Genomic DNA, 20,800 nt, shown 5'->3' on the forward strand with positions numbered 1-20,800 from the left:
GTCCTACCACAGCACATACAGTTCACCAACAATATAGCAGTGTTATTCAGATAAATATACTTTAATCGGATCTGTGAGTTAACATAATCAGATAGTCATGTGGAAATCAAATCACTGTCCAGGGTAACACAACTCAGTCTGTCTTTAACAAAAATCTTTATGTCATTACTCTGGGGAGACACATATAAAAGTCGTCTTCAGATAATCCATTGTACAGAAAGTATTTACTGAGACTCTGATACTATGAGCAGATTTCTATTAAACATGTGACTTTATTATTGCAATCAGATTTCTGTTGGATCCATTTAATCCTGTGCAAAGAAATAAAAATTATATTTGTGTATTAGTACACTGAGTGAACTGCTTCTACTTTCTTATGGTGGTTAAGATGGATCTTTTACTCCATTATTTGAGTAACCGAATCTCAGTTCTATGAATGCAGGAGAAATGACAGATTACCAGCTGAGATAAGAGACACATACACCCAACAAACACACATCTGTCTGGCTGCCATTTCTGTCTGTGTTTGGACAGAGGAAGGTGTGTGGGGGGGGTGAGTTTTTTATCTTTTTTCTCTGCCTTTCTCCTCAGATCTCGCTACAGTCTGGATAACCTCATATGTGCAACCTCTGGGCTGTCAAAACATAGTCCCATAACTAATGCCTAGTTATCATCTTACCTAATTACACACACAGACTTACATGTGCACGCACTCCCAAAAACTGTGGGAACTACCACTACCTCTATCACTTTCTCTTTACCTGTCATTCACTAGAAAAGCACAAATTAAAATAAAATGAAGCTCTAAACTATGACTATGCACAAATCAATCTTTAATTCAAACCTGTTACAGAAAAGTACACAAGGACCATTCATTTCATCATGCTATTTGCCATGAAAACGGGATCAAGTTTGTAAATAAATCTGTGAAAGATGACTACGCTCTTGCCTCACGCAAAAATGTAAAACTATGTGCCCACATCTGTCCACATCCTTTTTCTAAATTATAGGCATGAACCTTCACTCAGTACTGTTGCATTCCTAGAATATTTGAGCCTCAAAATAGAATAAAACTTTAATTTAATAGTTTACCAGACCAAATTAGGTGAAAACTTTCTTCAAACATGTATCATTTGTATGATAAAATAAAGAAGCTTTCATGTTTCTTGTGAGGACACGCCCATATCTTATGTATGGATTTGACTCCAGAAAAATGCAAGCTATGCCATTCACTCATTGAGGTGGAAATTATTTTAGGACGCACTAAACATAATCGGAATTTAAATACCAGGGGACTTCCAGAATATTTTTGTTTTTCGGGTAAACTGCGTCTCGACTGTGCCCCATGTAGTACTTAAACCAAACAATAAAGGCCTCTACTACGATAGCTACTACCCCTCCTTAAAATAAATCCCAATCCCCTTGACCCAAATTCCACCACAGCAGGATGGATGAGGACCCACCCCCTTCCCAAGGCACACACACATGCAAACACAATAGCCTTCTAACCCTTACTGGCCTCCCAAAATAAAGGAAGGGGGGTGGTCAACTTTTCAACTATCAAGACACGCAGCAGCTTGGAGGAAGTTTGTGGACTTTGCCAAACTGATGTAAAGATGAATAAAGAAAGGGTGGCTGACAAAATAGACTGATGTCACATGGCAGTGGGCTCTCTCTCACTTAGGTGTAATTTACAGGGTACTTGTCCAATCACACAGCCGTTAAGTAAGCGAGTCAAGACCAGAAGAACCACAAACATCAAGCAAAAGCCAATTCAGTGTGAGTTCAGTTAATATGAAACCCGATTACAAATTTAAGTTAGTTATGCCTGAATACCAAATCCTCGTTAGTGTACATAATAATAATTAGACCAGTTCCTCAAAGCTGTTTTCAATGAATTTCCGGTGTAGTTTTTGAATGAAGACATCTGTGTGTGTGTGTGTGTAGGAGGGGTCAGACTGTTAGTGAGCCAGAGGAGACCATGTGTGTCTACATCTATAATAAAACAGGAGTCATGTTGATTTAACAGACTACTGGCATCTCTCTGGTCTTTTTGATCTTTGTTTTCTGGCCAAACCTTTTTTTTTAACAGTCACATAACTGTTAACATCACTAACATCCTTAGATTGAATTCAATTTAGAGGGGGGAGGAGGATGGGTAAATATGTGATGGAGGATGGAGGGTGTTTTGCATAACGACTGTACCAGAAAGAATGTGAGTGTGAGGGGTAAGGCTACAGGGGGCAAGGAGGGGACAGTAAAGAGATGAAGGCACGGGGCTGGGGAGGGAGGGGGGAGATGCCCCGGGGGATGAAGCCCTAACTCACTTTAGAGGGTGTTACATATCATAGACTCAGGCATTCATAGTTGAAATGCTTCTCTCCACTGCAGGCAGCCTTTGTTTATGTGCAAGTGTGAGAGGGCATGTGGTAAGGCGATGCTCTTGTATTAAATATCATCACCGCAGCCAAAAAACAATTGACGTAAATCTACTCCAGTCTCCAGCGAGATCAGATAATGTTTCTGTTGTGGCTGCTTCAGCACTAGTATGGGTTTGTGTGTTGATGAAGGGGTTGAGGGGGGGCAGATGGAAAGCTGAATAGCAGCTATTCTCTCTAGACACTATTTACAAACTTTGCCAAATATATGTAAATCCTTGTTGTAATTAATTGTCTGGAGCACAAGCGCTCTAAACAAAAGAAGTCAGTTAAAAAGAGGGCAAGGAAACACTCCACGCCCTCCCCCAACAGACCCCGTCTAGCACCCCCTCTCTGTATCGGAGATGTGGTCAAAGTGTCTCAGAGGCTCCAGGGATCCTACAGCACCAACGACACCCACTGTTACACTATTTGCCTTTCCCCTATCTCATTAACATCAAGTCAAAATCTGATGTGTCTGCATGTTGAGTTGACCCAAAGCAAAACATAGAAAACTGTTCAATAATGTTGCAATGTTCCACTTAAGTGCAGAAACCAAATTTAGACATCACCGCAAAGCAAAACATTTCAGACCTGCTCCATGTGAACTATCAGTCTCAGTTATAAAACCTGATGAAGAATTGGCCTTGGCATGTAATTAATTCCATACACCCCTTTCTCCTCCCTGCCTGCCTTCTGCGGCTAAACTGAATAACCCCCCTGGGAATTAGGATCCCACTCTAATCTAATGAAACACTTCACATGATGGGACACAGGGAGCTGTCTCGGACGGTGACGTGAGCTTTCAAAGCAGACTTTGAAAATATATCATATATTTCTATCTGGCAGCTGTCAGTGTGAAATTCTTTTCCCACCAAGAAGTTTGGCAGGAGTATAACATGTATGCTTCAATCAGCAGTTGGCTTTGGCCAGAGACAGTAGTTACAGCACTGTGAATGGTACTTAAACAGTAGATAAACAGGTTTTAAAGGCAAGGGTACTGTAAAAGAAGAAGAGGTTTGTGGGATTTGCACACAAACTCTGTAAAGCCACTCGTGATGCACAAGAACGACCCCTTAATTATACACCAGCTCAAAATTAAGTTAATTCAACAGAAATACTACAGTGTTTACTACAGCATATTTATACTACGATATTAATTTACTTTCTACTGGATGAGGCTCTGCAGTGGCCAAGGCAAAGCCACTTCCAAGTGAAATCACTCACCCGTGCCGGGAGATCTACAACCCACAATGCTAACTAACCACACCCTCAGGACAACAATGCCTTGTGCTCTACTCATTCATGTTGGCAGAAACTACTGCTTTGGGTTCAGACATATCCTAAACAAATGACTAAAGGCTAACAAGTATTGCTATATTATATTTCCAAACATGCTTCAACTGAACAAACTATACTGATACTTCGTGGTAAAGCAGCCGCAGATTTTCTGCAAACTTAAAGAGAACTTTTGTTGTTTAAAATTCTTTAAAATGTAATAAATGAGAACCACTGAACTGTTGTTCTTACCTGTTAGAGTTATTGTTCCAAGCATTGGTATAAAGTCCAAAAAATCCTTTCTCCAAAGAATAACAAAAATACAATGATACCAAAAAAATTCAGATGATTAAAAAAATTGTCTATTTGGTCTTTCTGTTGCTTGCTGTCTCTTCTCTGCACACTCAGTGCTTTGCCTTAACCAGTGAACTCTGAGGGCAGAAGCCGTGGCTCTCTCTCGTATAGCGCTTCTCAGCCAGTATGAACAGAAAATAGGGCTCCACACACATTTCAACAGGCTGACACACATGTCATGTTAGGACCACCCCTGCCTCCCTCTTCCTCCCACCACCACCCCCTCCTTTCTTCAGCTGTTGTGAATGAGCCCCCCTCTCCTCCACCTCCACCTCTTCCCCCTCCTCCTTATCCACTAACCCTCCCTCAGACTTCACCATCGAACCGGGATAACTGGAGTTCATCATGGGATCTTTAAAGAAAGAATGTGTTGCCCGTCTCTCCAAAAACACTATATTTATTGTACATGTTTAAACTCTAAACCCTGGGCACTCTGTTACACACAGTCATACACAAGGTTTCTTTAGGGACACAACTGAAAAACAGTATCAAACACCCACCCCACCTTCTCTCCCCTATCTCGCAGCACTGGTCATGTAGAGGAATGTTGATTGAAGGAAACCAGAGAGAATCCCACCATTTTTCACCTTTTTCAAAATTAGTGATTTATTTCAGCATTTTGTTGGCATTTTGTGAAGCAAATGTGGTAAATAGCCCTCTTTGCAGTGCCAAACAGATCCCCGTTTGAGGCAAAGTTCATACCAGGGACCTAAAACCCAAACCATGAACGGCGGTTCCATCGAGTTGCTGCCTGCCCCCCTGTGAATGTTAATAGGCCCCTCTCAATTACTCCAATACAGACACATTTAATTCAGCTTTTGTCTAGGGGGGGTGAGAGAGTAGGAGGAATGCAGATAAATCCTCAGGTAAATACCAACATAATCAGATCTGTCACACTTCAGCATTGTCCCACAGGAATGTGTGAATTCCATCTAGAAGGCTCCCAAATGGGTGATAACAGCGGCAATCAAGTAGCGTCTGAGAGCCCACCCGCACCTAAATGTGTGTGTGTGTGCGCACATGCTTTTAAATGTGGGCATAGTATGCACACTGTGGGGAATTTATTGGCAACGAGACTTGCAGCAATGATCAAGATACGTGTCCATGTGCAACATTACTGAAGTAGTGATTTTGCAAAAAAAAAGGAAAATCATCAGCATGTTCGCTATTTTTTATGCTTTTCTTCCAGTTTTTCCTGAAGCTCTTAAAATTGACATTTTCTCAATTTCTTAGCAACTTTGTTTCTTTGAATCAGACTGAAAAAGGAGTGAAACAAATCACCTTATTTTGTCTTTATCTCACACCACTTCCTGTGAGTTTCTTCACCTCCATGGAATTGAAAGAGCTGTGAATACCAAGATCTATGCTCATGAATGGACCGTTTTTATCAGAGTGAGTGAGAAAAACAGAGTTGGGGGGTGAGAGTAAGGACAGTGGCAAATCTAATAAGATATAATATTTTCAGGAGGAAGTTAGAAGAGGACAGAGAAGACTGTTCTTATTGAGTCCGACTTACATGTTTTTAGTCTGAGTATATAATTTAATCAAAGTTGTTTTTTATCAGGCAGCCACAGCTTAAGAGTGAAATCCTATGAGTATGTCATTAAAACATCCAAATTCATCGTGACACACCAGTGAGGCTTTCTGTTATTTTCAGTGACTCATTTGGTAGGTATTTAACTATCTGTACGATAACACACAATGACTACCACGACAGTTCTGTGCATTATGCTGAGTGGTCAGTGAGTCAGGCTAAAGGGAATTTAGAGTTTGATGAGAGTTACTCTGTTGGATGGGCCCACATCTTCCTTTTCCCTCCCAACTTCCTTCATATGACTCATTCACATCAGTCACATTCCTGGCCTTCCATACATCCTGAGAAATGCTAACATGGGTCCAGCTTCAGGCTTACACTGAGCGTTGTGGGAAATAATAGAGGAGTTACAGGACAAGGCACGCAGTCAGACTCTACAACACATCTCTGGGTGTTCAGGGGTCACGATCCCAGCCACAGTCTGTGCCTGAGTCACATCAGGCGTAACAATCTGAGGACATTTATTCCACTATGCACCTTAACTTAAACGTTTTACACAATTAACCTGCACTTTATAACTCATTTCTGGGTAGCTATCCATTTACAACTGTTTACACTGTAGCTTTTAATCTCTTGTTTTATACACACAGTCAATCTGGTCGACCTGTTTTCTTTGTACTCTATTGTACTTTATGTAGCATATGGTAGTTTATTTAGTCTATGTTTAGTCTATTTTTCCTACTAAGAGTTAGGCCTTGTTTGTTTGTTTGTTTACTTTTGACTAACCTACAGTGCCTGAGGGTAAGTTTGCCTCAATAATTTACACAAACAAATGTTTTTATAGCAGGTTGGCAATGTAATATCTTCAACACTATACACATTTCATTATTGTCATGGTGTAGCTCCGTTCCTTGTGGGTGAGGATGCGGTAGAGGGAAAATGGCTGGCAGAAGCAGAGGAAGAACCAGAGGTCAGAGTGTAACTGGTTCCCCCCATACTAAGGAAGGCAGGAATGATGTTGTGTGGCCCAGTCTGAGCGTTTTGCTTTGTTTCCCATTTACAGATCCAGGATTGTGTTTGAACACCAGAACTTTTTTCATCGAACAGACAGCTAGAGGATCTTGAGAACATATTCTCTCAATTTGACTAAAAAGCATATTGGATTAGAATTGCTGACTGCACCTTTAAAAGCTCCAGGTTTAAGTGAAAATCCCAGGGTTTCCATGCATCCCAAATATGTCAGGTTGAACTTTGGAAAAGTGTATTAATTATGCACAAGACATTTGGAATACCAGCACATCTTTTGATGGAATACCGCAGCCATAGAAAAACACTCACTGTACACATCCTAGAGCTTCAATTAAGTGGCTAAAACTAGCTGACACAGAAGTAATATATGATGCTGTCACAAGAGTGGGATAAGATGGACAGTATGTCCGTGATCCAATTTTAATATCTGTTCTCCTTATCTTCCTTCAGTAAGATAGACTGGATAAAAACTAATTTAATTGGCTGCTGTCACAAGAGTAAATAACTGGCAGTATATTATGCATTTAAAGTGCAGTTAAGTCAGGACAACACAGGGGCGAGTCTGACGCTCCACATATCTTGATAAATCAGAAAACGTGCCGGAGTTCAGGAATGTTTGAGGAGGGGTCTTGAATGGCCGGGCTGGGGTTGGGGGTTGGGGTGCTGGGTGGAGGGGCTTTTTGTTGCCTGTAAAGAAGTGAATGACATCATTGGACAGCGCAGGAGAAAACGCCTCCCACTCTTCCAAGAACTGGATAGGATGATGTTGAAATAATTGGAGGAAAGGGAAACGAGGGCCCTGAGTGTGTGAAACAGCCCGAGATCAGAGAGAATTTTCATTCAATACCTTTCCTTTCTTCTCCATCTTTAAATTCTATTTGGCTCCTTTCACACCATCTTTTTTTTATCCCCTGAAATCCACAACCCAGCCCTCTTTAATCCATCTGCTCCTCTTCCACTTTCCCCTGTGAATCCTCTCACCCTCATATCCCACCCACCCCTCCTCCTGTTTGCGTGTGGGCCGGAGGGATGGATAAGAATGTCGGACAGGAAACAGTCATTTCTTGACATCACTCTTTCCTTTTCCTTTTGGCTGTTTCCTCGAGTTACATTTCATTCTGTACTCTGGACAGCCTCTCCAACAACCTTTCTTCTCTTGCCGAGATTACAATCTATACATTACGTGGTGAGATCCATACTGTAGTTTGTGACGTCTCGGGTTTGAGTATTTTCTGACCATCTTTTGTTAATTTTTGCTAAAACAATGGAGGATCATGTTTACAGCTTTCAGCATTGAGAGAGAGAAGGTGTTAGTTCTATGAAGTCAATATTATTTTGTATGCAACTGGAAACAATTATATTTGAGATCAAGCATGTGTGCTTCTGTTACTGTTCCTCCTTCGGACAGCAACACTGCTTTTAAATTTGGGTGAAGCGCTGCATTTCTTCAGAAGGGGTATGTTTAGCCAGGCTTTGCCATCTGTTATGTTTGCATTCCTGAAATATCTGCACCAGCAAGTTGTTGTTATGCACCATCTTGTCTTCCAGTATAGACTGAATTGTAAAAATGCCCAAGTGGAGATCTAAAGGAGCCCCTTCTGGTGCCTGAAAAGGCCTTGGAAATGGTCCACATTTACAAATGAGTTTAACAGTAAAAAGATGAATGAGAACTTGTCAGCTTGTCAACTTTGCCGGCTCAACAAGGGTCTGATCTTTGATGTGTATGTGTGTTCCTGATGATTGTGCGTATTCGAAGGTAGGCGTTGTTGCCTTGCTAGGACCCGATTCAACCCAAAAACTGTCTCATCTTGTCTCTAAGCCTAAAAAGAAGGGTCTCTCCCTAACCAGCTGCGTCGCTTGAGAACTTGCCCAAAATGTTCTTCACAGTTCCTGCTCCAATATCCTCCGTCTTCTTCCTGGCTGCTTACCCATCTTCCTTAACCTCAGTCTCATGATGCTCTGCTTAACATTAGTATCTGGCTGAAATCAACTCACTTGTGTTTGATCTATACTCAAAAAATCCTCATACTTAACAAGTCATTCAATCTCAACTGACTGTTTAAACCTAATTATTCTTGAAACAGCCAACACAGTGGGTAATTCAGCTTGTTTCCACAACAATTTAGCTTGCTTGCTTGGGGACTTTTGTAGAAACAAATCTCGGTAACTTAAGACAAGGTGGAACAAGGCAGATCGTCGAAGTATCAAGTTTCCCGACCTAAGAAAATTACACTTGATTCTTGCATTGGAGACAAGTGAAAAACCTCACCTTGCTGACACATTCTTGGCTCTTATTTAAAGAAGATTTTAACACCATTTGCAAGGTAAAATGACTTATAACAGCATATCGATATCGACTACACTGTAACAGTGTCCACAAAGCTAATAAAAGAGGAGAAGGAGGGGTCAGTCACATTCCTGGTCCATTCTCTCAATCCTCCATGTGCCTGGGGGAGGTTAGAGGTTGAGGAGGGAGATTAGGTTCCCTGATGCCGGGAAAGATGAGAGAGAAGCGCCTGCGGAGACGAGGGGGTCCTGGGGCTCTGAGAAGCGCTGGTGGGAGTCTACTATGAGTTTGACCTTATTACTGTAATTTCAGGCCCTGTGCATGTGGGGCACTCCTTTTAATACTTCCATAGACACACTCAATTCAAACTGTTAACCTTTTAATTTGGATTTTGAGCATTTTGGACACACTGGTAGACTGTGATCACTTTACGTGGAAGTCATGTTAAGTTTAAGTGTTATGAAAATGCTACTTCAAGTTACTTCAGATGAGATAAGTCACTGTAATTCTGCCCAGACTACTTTACTCAAAGACTGTTAGGGTCATCAGCGTAGACATTCTTAGTGACATTTGTGGTCCCCAGAGGATGAATCCCAATGAGTTTGAAAATCTCTGTATCTTGGGACGTCTTGAGGTTGATATTTCTGACACATGTTCTCCTGCGAATGAACTGCAGCTTCATAATTTTGATGATGCACTGGCCATCAGTGTTTGGGTGGGTGCAGTCAGCTGAGAGATTTTTGAACAGCCTGATCAGCTGTCAGCTGATCTGATGATTGCTGATCATGCAGTGTCAGATTTTACTGAAACTATATTTAAATGCCCAAAAGATTGTTGAGATGGGAAAACATGTCTTGTGTATGATCATTTGACAGCATTTGGCAAATAGCAGCTTACAGACCTTTCCTATCCTCTACTGCCCTGAAGTGTATCCTTAAAGCACTCACTTTATAACAAATTACTAAATAAAACATGCCGCACAGAGGAACATAATTGAACTACCGGCTGGACAATGATGAATCTTGACGGGCTGAGGGCCTTTTAAGCACTCTCATCTAAAACTCTCCCTCTCAAATTCCTTCCTCTGGGATCACTTCCTTTCTCTGAGGAGGAGAATCATCGTGATGTCTCGCAGCAAGCTGATGGATCAGCATATGCAAAGATGCAGTGCAAACCCAACACAAAAAGAATTCCTCCCAGCAATGGGAGTGCAGCAGAAAAAGACGCACACATGAAACATCTTAATAGAAAATGTTCCCCGTAATGGGTATTGTCAGCTGGAATGCGATAGGAATACGGGCGGAAATCCAAAAGGAGCGATCTGGATTGTGTTATGACGACTGCACGACGTGAAGTCTTTGGCAGAGATCAGACAGAGCTTAAGTGAAGGGAGAGGTCCTTTCCACAGGCATGATGGAACGTTTTGGCAACACCACTACGCATGTCCCCCGAGCCAAGCCTGAGTAAGTTCATCCTGGAATTAAATCATGGATACACACACACACACACCCCTACAGTATGCACAGACTGTAATACATTCACCTCGTGAAAGTTAACACCTGCAAACAAAAAATGAAATGTTGTGTAGTGAACTGTTTCTGACAATTCACGACAAACACAGAACCAGCTGGGTTTTAAAAGAATCTCTTACTTTTTGACTGACATACTCGGACTGCCACAGTGTGTAGGTCAACTTGTCATACTGTACAAAATCAAACTGTAACTATTACTTGCTTTCATGATTAGTTAATGTGATTAAATGTCCAGTGACGTAAAACCCGAAGAGATTCTGTGACATAGAGACTGACTGTTTCAAACTTAAATGCTCTGCTCTTCTTCTTCTTCTTCTTCTGGACTGACAGCTTACAGTATGTGACACAGATTTGTATATATACTTTACTAAATTAATTCGCTGAATTGATATAATGAGATGAACTGCACCCATCTGAGCAGAATGAAACAAACAGAATGCAGTATTGGACATAAAAATGATGCTCCCTACAAATAAATACAAACTGCAATGAACACACGAACACAGTCAGCCTTCTCTCCTGCTTAGATCTCGTCCTCCTTTAGAGCCTGTGAGCCATCTGGGAGGGGCCGTCAGCGTTTTGGCCAGTGAATTACATCAGCTATGATGTCAGTCTTTGGGCTCCCAATGCACCCCGTGCGCCCACACCCCTAAAACCCATGTACACATGCAGGCTTGTATGTATGTGTGCACAGAGAACTCAGCAAGCCTTTTTATGCTTATTATGAGATTAACCTAAGAAAACATCAACATGCTCACTTTAATAATGCACTATTCGTTGCTATACACAAAACGAAATCTACTTAGTGAGACTGTTTTTTATTCTAACAGAAACTGATGCGATGATGGTCTCATTTTGATTAAATTTGTAGCACTGATGCCCTTTGTTATGAAGTGATGCAATAGGTGGCTGCATCATTCACAGATCCTTACCTTCTCTAACTCCTCCTGGCTCTTGCTCTTTGCTTACCCGTCTTTTCTCTTGAGCAAAGAAACATCTTTGAGCATTCCCCTCAAAACCTGACTTCCATGTAATATTTATTCTGTTCCTTTCTGTCTAATATACTCTGCATTCCTAAACTCTGCAGCCGTCCTGCCTGGGCTTTCTCAGCCCATCTGGCAACCAAAGAAGGTTAAAACAAACTTTAAGAATGATTTTCAAATAGTATTTGAGCCAGTTTACTATCTCTGTTTTCTACAAAACTGAGGTGCTCCTTAAGTCTTAGCAGACAAGGAAAGAAACAAAAACCACACATTTCCTATTCAAAAAACTATACTATATCAAGTTGCAACAAACATAAACAACAATGAGCCTGGATTCAGCTACTTCTGCACTGCTTCCTACTTCTTCACGATTTCTCAGTAGCCAAAATAAGATTGCCACATCCCATGTGCAAGGCACGGTCACCTTGTATGAACCAGCAGATTCAGTGTTTGTATTCACAAAGCCGTCGACTACTGACAGACCCGCTGGAAAATGTGACTCCACTCCATCCTCATACCTCGATACCATCTTAAATAAATACTTTCACTAATTTAATAAAACATTCCGTGACAGTTGATAGAGTAAATTATTTTTACTGCAACATATATTTCTGCTCTTTGCTTACTAGACTAACTGGCTTTCCCACTAAAAATGCCCATAAAGTCCGCTGTGGAGACTGTTTTAGTAGTAAGTAAGTAGTAAGCTTCATCAGAAACGGGTACATGGCCAACAGTTTTCCTTTTTGAAGAGTTAGCACCTCATTCTAAGTTGCAATAATACTTTAAACGTGACTATCATGCTGTTGTGCTATTCAGTTTAGTGTGTGATGTGTTTGGGGTGTTGCGTGTCACCAACGGGCTGGTCTTCACACTATAAATATTGTTATACCTGACAGAAAGAGATTATGGATGCGTGTGTGTTTGCACGCTTGTGTCAGTCTTTTGATCTGCAGCCTGTCTTTTGTTGTTTTTTTTTTGTTTTGTTTTGTTTTTGCTGTTATCAGAGAGATTCCACTGCGCTTCCTGTCTCCCACAATGCACTGCTGCCTTTATCAGGCTGCACAAGAGGTAGAGAAGTGTTGGGATGTGAAACCCCTCCATACCTTCTAATCCCTTGTCTTCTCTCTTCTTCTCCCACTGTGTATCTCCCTTCCTTTCACTCCCCCTGCACTGCTTTAATCTGTGGCCTTGAGGCTCTTTCACAAGATCACTTGTTTTCGCTGTTTCTCTCCCGTTTTTAGTGCTGCTAATGAGAGAACCAGGTTCTGTGAGGACAGATAGGATCCTATATGTGTTTATCCAATGGATCTGAGCAGATGTAGCACTATCATCTGAGAAGAAAAATATCTTTGCTTGAGGTGAGAAGAAGAGTGTGAAGTCTGTGAAGTGCACAAAGTTTACATTCATTGCTTATCTCCTTGACCACAGCTGCCAGTGTTCAAAAGTGTTGGCAGTCTCCTCCATTTGGGTCTGTTCGGGTTGGGTGTAAATACAGTATATCACTGGGTCTCGTTGTTCTGTATTTTTTGCTTTTAATTTGCAAACGTCCACTGGTCCATTTGGACAGTCGTTTTCAACAATTGGAGAAAAATCACTTGCCGACTTGCTCACATATTAAGAATATTGCATGCTAATTTGGCCTGATAACATGCATGCAGTGTCCATCTCTATCATATCAAGCAGTTTTGATTATTTGGCTTTGTCTACATGAAAGCAAATGGTCCACAGCTTCTATTTGTGTATGCATAAGTGCACCAGATCCAAGCATTCCGGAGAAAGTAAAAATGCTGCACCCCTCTTTTCTGCTCTATAACTTTTCATGTTACTAATTAACTTACAGTACATGCCCACAGAAGCAATAATTTCAACAACCAAATTACTCTCCATTAGTCTATGTGCCACATCGACTCATACACTCTGTATCTCTGCTCTGAAGAGGGTATTGGGTTACTCTATAAACGGACAGAATCGCTTCATTAAATAGCTTATTAAATAGGTTATTTGACAGAGTGGTATGTGACATATCTCTGTGTTTTAAGTAGTATAGAGTTACGCCATCCCCCAAGCTCATAACATATTATGAAGTGCGTGAGTTGCTCTGTGCGGGTCCTGGGTCACGGCCTGCTAAATATTTAGGGAGGGCTTACAGGCCCCTGCAGCCCTCCCAGACTGAGGGAGACACGACAGAAATGGCAAAGAAAATAAACAAAAGTAGCTTTGGAGATAGGCGGGCTCTACAGGAGATGGACGGAGCAGGTTGCTGCACAAGTTAATATAAGGGACACAAATCAGTTTTGCCCAGTTTATTACTAGTTAATTATTATTTCGGAATAAAAATGTTCATCGTCTCCTCAGAGTATGTTCCACACAACCACAGGCAGTTCTCTAAATATTTCCACTTTATGAGAATAATGTTATAACTAGTCCATTAAACAACGAGACAAATGAGGCATACTTCTGTGTTCATTAGCTTCAACGATGAAAATATGAGTTTTTCCAGCCCTGTGCAATGGCTGTGGGAGGTTCAGAGAGAAACATTTTTACAAAAACTGGCACTTCTCTAATGTTTTGATAAATGTAAAGTGATATTTCTGCAACCCCTCACAAGCAGAGATGTGATCTGAGCTCAATATATTGTACCTCTCCTGAAAGGCAGCATTACATCAAGACCAAGTACAAATTAACAACATGGTTGCAACTATGTGATTGAATATTTACATGCAATCACTTGATGGGTTAAGGAACCGTGAGGAAAAAAGAGAGAAAGAGTATGTTGGGTATGTGGATGTGCAGGGCTGCTATGTGAAAAGTCCACGTAGGTGTCCCTTATGTGTTGACAAAGGGATTAGTTAAGGATCAAGTAGATCTTGCAGAGCCATGAAGACAACTGCAAGCAGAAATACATACACACACACACACACAGACACACACACACAGAAAACTGACCCCACACAAACAAGCTTACCTTCTGCCACTGCTGAAGAAACAGTAGAAAATCCCAGACACAAACACACACAAACATCTCCACTACTTACCCCACCGACCACAGGAGCATCAGCCAAAGCCACACACTACAAATAAACAGTGTTGACGGGAAAGACACACACACACATATATACACATACCCTCTGCAAGCGTGTCGTCCTCTGAGTGTCCGTTCAAACTGGTCAAGCTGGAGATTTGTCCATTTTTCTGCAAGGCCTGAAAAAGAGACAGGAAGAAGAGAGTTTGACACATCTCCTGTGGCACCAATCTATTCATCTGTTAACACTGAAGAAAGCAAAGGCATTTTCCAAAATGGCAGCCTTCTCTAAAAAGCACTGCTACTCACCACCATACATACACTTTATAACAGTTTTCAGATAAAGTGAACGACCAAATAAAGGCCTTCATCTCATCCAGGATGCTATTAGATCCTTAAATGGGTTGTAAGCTGCTAGGACACACCCTTAAACAGTTTTATTAGCAAGTGGTAAAACTGATCGTTAGAAGACATAAACGTCATGACGAGGACCAAAAATGGTAAATTCACATCAGCTCACAAAGGTCAAATATCGGGCAAGTTGGCAAACTGAACTGCTGACCAGGAGCTACGCAGAGAGCCTACAACAAAATATACAAATATCAGAACAGGAGCAAACATGTATTGTAAGAATAACAATGAAATTGAAGATAAAAAAAGTACAAGTTTCTACTGTTTTTTCCAATATGGACATACAAGTGTGTTACAAGTAAACAACACACAGCCTGGCTCACAGCACCTTATCAGTGGATCTTGGTCCTGACAGAGGTTTTTCGGTTTGTTTTTTGTCTGGCAGCAACCACCTCTGACTGACTGCTGTACAATGGCAGGCAGATCAGAGCTTTGTCTGTCCCGGCCAGGGGAGAAGGAACCAGAGCCTCCCCACAGAGCTGCTAATCTAACTAATGGACAACTCAGGCTCTATTCCCACCAGCTCAAAGTCCTCCAGGAAAGCCCTGAAAAATGACACCAACAGAGGAGACGCTCTGTTTCGGACAGTTTTTAGGGACGTACTAAAAGATGAGAAAAAGAAAGTCAGAGCAGGTTTGAGGAAGGGGAGGGAGGACTAATCATCAGGTGGAGGCGTTTGTTACTTTTTGAGAGGAATACAACAAAAGCCAACTCTGAGAGTAAAGGTGTATGGGTTCAATCATTCAGACAAAAGAGAGAACAGATTAGAGGCTTCAGAAACTACTGAATTTACTACATGAGGCATTTAGTATGGGAAACAATTGCAACTTCTATTTAACTTCTACAATCCAGTAAAGATTTGCTGAAGAAATTCTAAATATATCTGAAACCAGACAAAATCATTATTGAATATTTGAAGCCTTCAACTTACACACATAAAATCACATTGGTTCAAACATTTTCACACAAAGGAGGATGGCTCGGCCATTTCAGTCAGATCAGATTTGGTGTACGAGCCATCAGCTGACCTCCAGACCTGCAGTGACCCCGCCCTAACCTAGTATCTCATGACTGGCATTCTGAGCATATCTTGCCCTCTCCTTCAAAATTCCACATCCCCCAACACCTGACTCTGACCTCTTATTTTAGCGCACACACACACACACACACACCCGCCTCGCAAATGGTCACCCTTCCAGCACCTTTGTCCCTAAATTACCCCACATGCCCCCTCCACCCACCCCATCAAAAAGCCATTCCTGTGCATCAAAAATGCTGCTGCAATGATCTTACCACAGCAAGTGTAAGACTCAGGACAAATACCTCCAACAATGGCAGCCACTGCTTTGGATGAAGATGAAAATCATAACATACACCAGGAAACCCAACTCAGGATCCCTTGGAATTATGTCCATATCAGATGTCCATATCTGCACGTCCACTGCCAACTTTCAGTGACAGCACCAGAGTGTGCCCTACTGTGACTTTTCCACGTTTTTCTTTTTCTTTGCTTTGTTTTATCTGTAAGGGGATATATCCATATGCTGATACTGTAGACGGTGAGTGTAGAAATTGATTTTAAAAAATGTGGACAGATTGTGAGACTATGCACCTGTACACACACAGAAGTGCTTGTACATGTGGAAAGGTTGCGTCGCCTTTTCTCAGGTTGTTTAGGGCTGATTGGATGAAATCGTTTAAAATGCAACATACACGTCTGGGATATGTAACACTTTGGAGTCAGTTTTGGAGTCCCATTTTATCAAAGTTTGTTTACGTTGCGTTCAGAGCCGTTTATTTGAAGAGGCCTAAAGTGATGTCACTTGTCGCAAAACGACATAAGCTTTCCAGACTTCTGCAGTCTGCTACTCGTGTCTGCTTGAGTCAAGCGGCTACATTAGCCAATACTAGGATAACACACCCAAATCTCTGACCAAAGTGTCCCTGCCGATAGTCCAGTTGCATTGTGGGTAATGTAGACACTCATCTCCTATTCCGTTGAGAATGAGGGCGATGTTGGTATTAAAAGAACTGCCACTTTATCATTCCAGTGAACTGGAGCTGACCTGACCCAAAACACTGACAGTTACCGCCTCGTCTGAGCTGCTCTGAATTCCTATCATTTCCCAGACAGAATATTTTGAAGTTTCACTGCCAGTTGTGCATTTTTTTTATGTCTGCTTGGTCAACATGGTCTGCCACAAAGACCTTAAGACAGACTTAGACCTGCTACAAAAAGCACACATAGGAATGGTCACAAAACAAAACATCCGTTATGCTAAACAACAGTGTGGAAAATATTTGGTTTTCTCTCTGGTTTATTGGGTAGCTGGTTGACAGAGTTGTGCTTTTACTGACTCCACCTTTATTCTGACATTTCTATATTGGTCTTGACTAAGGTAGTAATAAAATAGTTTAGTTAAAGTTTTGTTTAAATCATGCACATGCTAACACTTCTGTGTTTGAGTTGAAACCTGGGTAGTCAGTGGCTTCAGGAATTTAAACAGACTGATCAAATCTTGCTGTCACACAGGGGCATCAGTGTTGTCTTCGGTGCTCCTTCAGTGATAAAAAAAAATCATCAGCAGTCCAATTAGTTAACCCTCTTTGTAAACAATAGCTAAATTCTTCCCATCAGGTTGTCCACGATAAGCGTACAATCTCAGGAGCATCACTGGAGGAAAGATTAGATTTTGACTTTTGCTTTCACCTTTCTCATGAATCTGGCTTTGATTCTTATTTCCTCTTATCTGCCTTTGTCATTTACTTCTTGGCTACACCTCTCCACTCAGTGGCTCCAAGAGAGAGACGACCTGCTGCCTCCTAAATCACTCCACAAAGGCCAGCAGAGGAGATTTATATCCCTAACACTAAACACAGAGAGAGAGCAGGAGTTTAATGGAAAAGAAGAGGACGGCACAGCTGGCAAATCGCATCTCAAACCCAAGTCTCTTGTCTCAAAAAAGGCAGGGAGAAGAGGCTGAACTCAGTATTGCAGAAATGGCTTTTATGACCTTTATTTAAATCTGATCCATTCAGACAAAACAGTTAAGCCTCAATGTATCAAACGGGCTTCAAGAATAGTTCAAAGGACCCTAAAACCGTGGGTTACAAGAAACATTTTAATTAAATTTATACTCTGCAGTGGATTTGGGTTTCTTCTAAAACACCTTTTACTTTGGAGCTCTGCTGTGATTTATTGTCAAGATGGGGTTAAAGGTCTTCAGATATGAGGTTCAACAGACCAGTTCAATGGCAGTCAACTTTTGGCCTGCAAGCAACACTCGGCCCACCAGAGCTCACAATCCAACCGGTTGAATATTAATAAACACCAGTAATATGAAAGTGACACAAAAGTAGTCAATTAACTCTGGAATAGTGGGTGAGTGTAGCTGTTATCTGACTGAATATATTTGAGAATCCCCAGATATCGGATACAGTAGGCCAATATTTTCCAGCTCACCACAAAAAAGTGTTCATTACACGGTGCACAATAATGATGACACAGAAAGAGTCATAAATTCACTTCAGCTGACCAACGCGGTCGTTGTATTGCTGGTATAAAATGAATATGAGGTGCTGCTGAAAATGCACAAGGAGGAAAAACAGTTTAATGCTTCCAAATTTCCTGACCCTTGAACCATGCACGAACATAAAGAAAAGGAAAAAGAACAGCATTTCATCCGTTTCCGCGAATCAATGTCACAGTTGAGAGAGAGAACGCTATCAGGTAAGAATTATTCGCCGAATGAACATACACATGCATAGGGAAACTGGCAGCAGGAGTTAACAGGCTTAAAGACTCTCTGTGGGGTCGTAGCTTGTCTGTGACAGTTAACCTCACAACCCCTGACCTCTGAGGTGTGGACAGAGTCTCGGAGCAGACGAAAGGAGGATGATGCCGTTGGAGGAGAGAGAGAGAGAGAGAGAGAGGAGGAGGTGAAAGCAGAGATGTGAAGATAGGAACAGAGAGGAGATGAGAAACAGAGAACCAGACTGAGGAGAAAAAGAAGGCAAGAATGTCCTGGGAAATCAGTATTAAGAGTGTATAAGTAGGCTTAAGGCTACGTTTTTTCACTGATTTTTCACACCATTGATGTATTTTCTACAACAAGAAGACATCATTCTTTGCAGTTTATCATTAAAAAGTCCTCTTTGTCCCCAAAAAATGCAAATAAGCTATAGATTAGAGTCTTTCAAAGTACTTAAAGTGGGTTTTGGGAAATGTACTAATTCACGTTCTTAGCAACAGTTAGATGAGATGAGCGATACTGCTCGCACGTCTGTATGATAAATATGAAGCTACAGCCAGGAGGAGGTTAGCTTAGCTTAGCAGAACTCCTCCTATGTGTTCATATTTCAGTTGTTGCACAGACTATAAACAAATGAGATCTGATTAACTGCTGAGCATTATGTTGTGCTACGAGGTGGATGTCTCCAGTCTTTATGCTAAGCTAAGCTGACCAGGTGCTACCTGCAGCTTCGTATCAGCCATACAGACACTACTCAACTCCTCTCCATTTACCAACATAACCATCATCATTAGGAACAATCCTGGTTAATCAAACTCAAACCAGTAAACTAATCTAAGCAGATTAAAATGAGCCAATAAATATTTCACCTGAGTCTAACAGGAGGTTTCAAGGGGCTGTGTGACTCTCACGTCTCCCTCCCTTCCTCCCCCTCCCCTAACATCTCTTCAGTCCTGCCAGCCACCAGTCTATTATCCCTGACCCCTACATTCAGTACATACCAAAGATCAAAGCCTGACAAGACCCCCGACGAGCACTCTCACTCTTTCTGCAGTCCTTCAACTCTGCTCAGGTGCTCAGACGGCGAGTACCTGTGCTGCTGCTGTCTGAGTGTGTGTGTGTGTGTGTGTGTGTGTGTGTGCAGTCCTGAGCAGTTTAAAGTGAAATAGACACTGAACAAGTCAAAGGATAAGAATTATCATGGAGATTGCAAGTCTGCGATCAAATCATACTACTTAAAATAAATGTCAAAATTTGAATGACATCAAGTCATATCCAGATGCATTACAGATTTGCACAACATGGAACATTAGGCCTTCCTCTTTTCTTTCTTTTTTCTCCTCCATCATTCCCTCTTTCATTCCAGTTGTTCACTTCTGTTTTATATACAGAGCAGGCTTGACTGTGTGATTTTATTTATGGTGGCTTTCAGGAAGTGATGCGCCTGTTACAATAAATCTGTCAACTCTTGCAAACACATAGAGCCAGGTTGTATATGGAAAAACTCCCTTACTCACTGTGTGTGTGTGTGTGTGGCTTGCCAATGAGACCAGCAATGATAATATGCTGTGGCAAACCCTACATGGAGCCCGAAGGCAAAGAAGGAGGTAAATTGTGATATAGATACATAAGACTTTGTATTTGAGGATTTCAGAGTTGACTTAATTGAGAATTAGCTACCTAAACATCTGAGATTTGAAAGAAACGATATTCAAGTTGAAGTTTTTGACAAAGTAAAATCTTGAAACAAAAAACATCAGTCCACAGCAGTGCTGGTGGCTATGAGAGGCTGTAATGCTAAAATGCTCACAGTGACAACCCAGACTTGTTTATCATCTTAGTTTAATGTTTGCATGTAATGCAAGTTATTGTTGATTTCATTAGTTTTGCAGGTACTTAGTCATAAAGCAAAGGAATGGACAACTTTTGACCTGATGACAACCAAAGGGACAAGAATGTTTGCGCAAAATATTGCAGTATTTCATCCAAAAGGTGTTGAGACATTTCACTGAAAATCAAAAACATCAACCTCACGGTGGAGCCAGAAGAAAAGTCAGGCGGGTCCACTAAAGTCATTAGTCTTCATCATCTGGGAACTATGATCAAAGGCTGGCAAATTTCATTGAAATTCATCCACCAGTTTTTGAGATATTTCACCAACAGACATTTCCATCCCTAGAGCCTTTTTGCTGCACACCTTA

At 41.4% G+C, this 20,800-nt stretch overlaps 1 protein-coding gene across 3 annotated transcripts in view; it reads right to left on the bottom strand.

Moving 5' to 3' along the window:
• akap12b (A kinase (PRKA) anchor protein 12b) overlaps positions 1-20,800 on the bottom strand; it is a 41,856-nt gene that overhangs the window by 8,223 nt on the left and 12,833 nt on the right. For 2 of the 3 annotated variants that reach the window (XM_046374136.1, XM_046374135.1), the window contains exon 3: positions 14,540-14,615. In XM_046374136.1, coding sequence (XP_046230092.1) covers positions 14,540-14,615 — 76 coding nt within the window. Of the gene's footprint in view, positions 1-3,947; positions 4,122-14,539; positions 14,616-20,800 lie in introns of those variants that run through there. The other variant, XM_046374137.1, reaches the window with a different exon arrangement.

The sequence above is a fragment of the Scatophagus argus genome, chromosome 19 (assembly GCF_020382885.2).
Source record: "Scatophagus argus isolate fScaArg1 chromosome 19, fScaArg1.pri, whole genome shotgun sequence".
In the NCBI taxonomy this organism is placed as follows: Eukaryota; Metazoa; Chordata; class Actinopteri; family Scatophagidae; genus Scatophagus; species Scatophagus argus.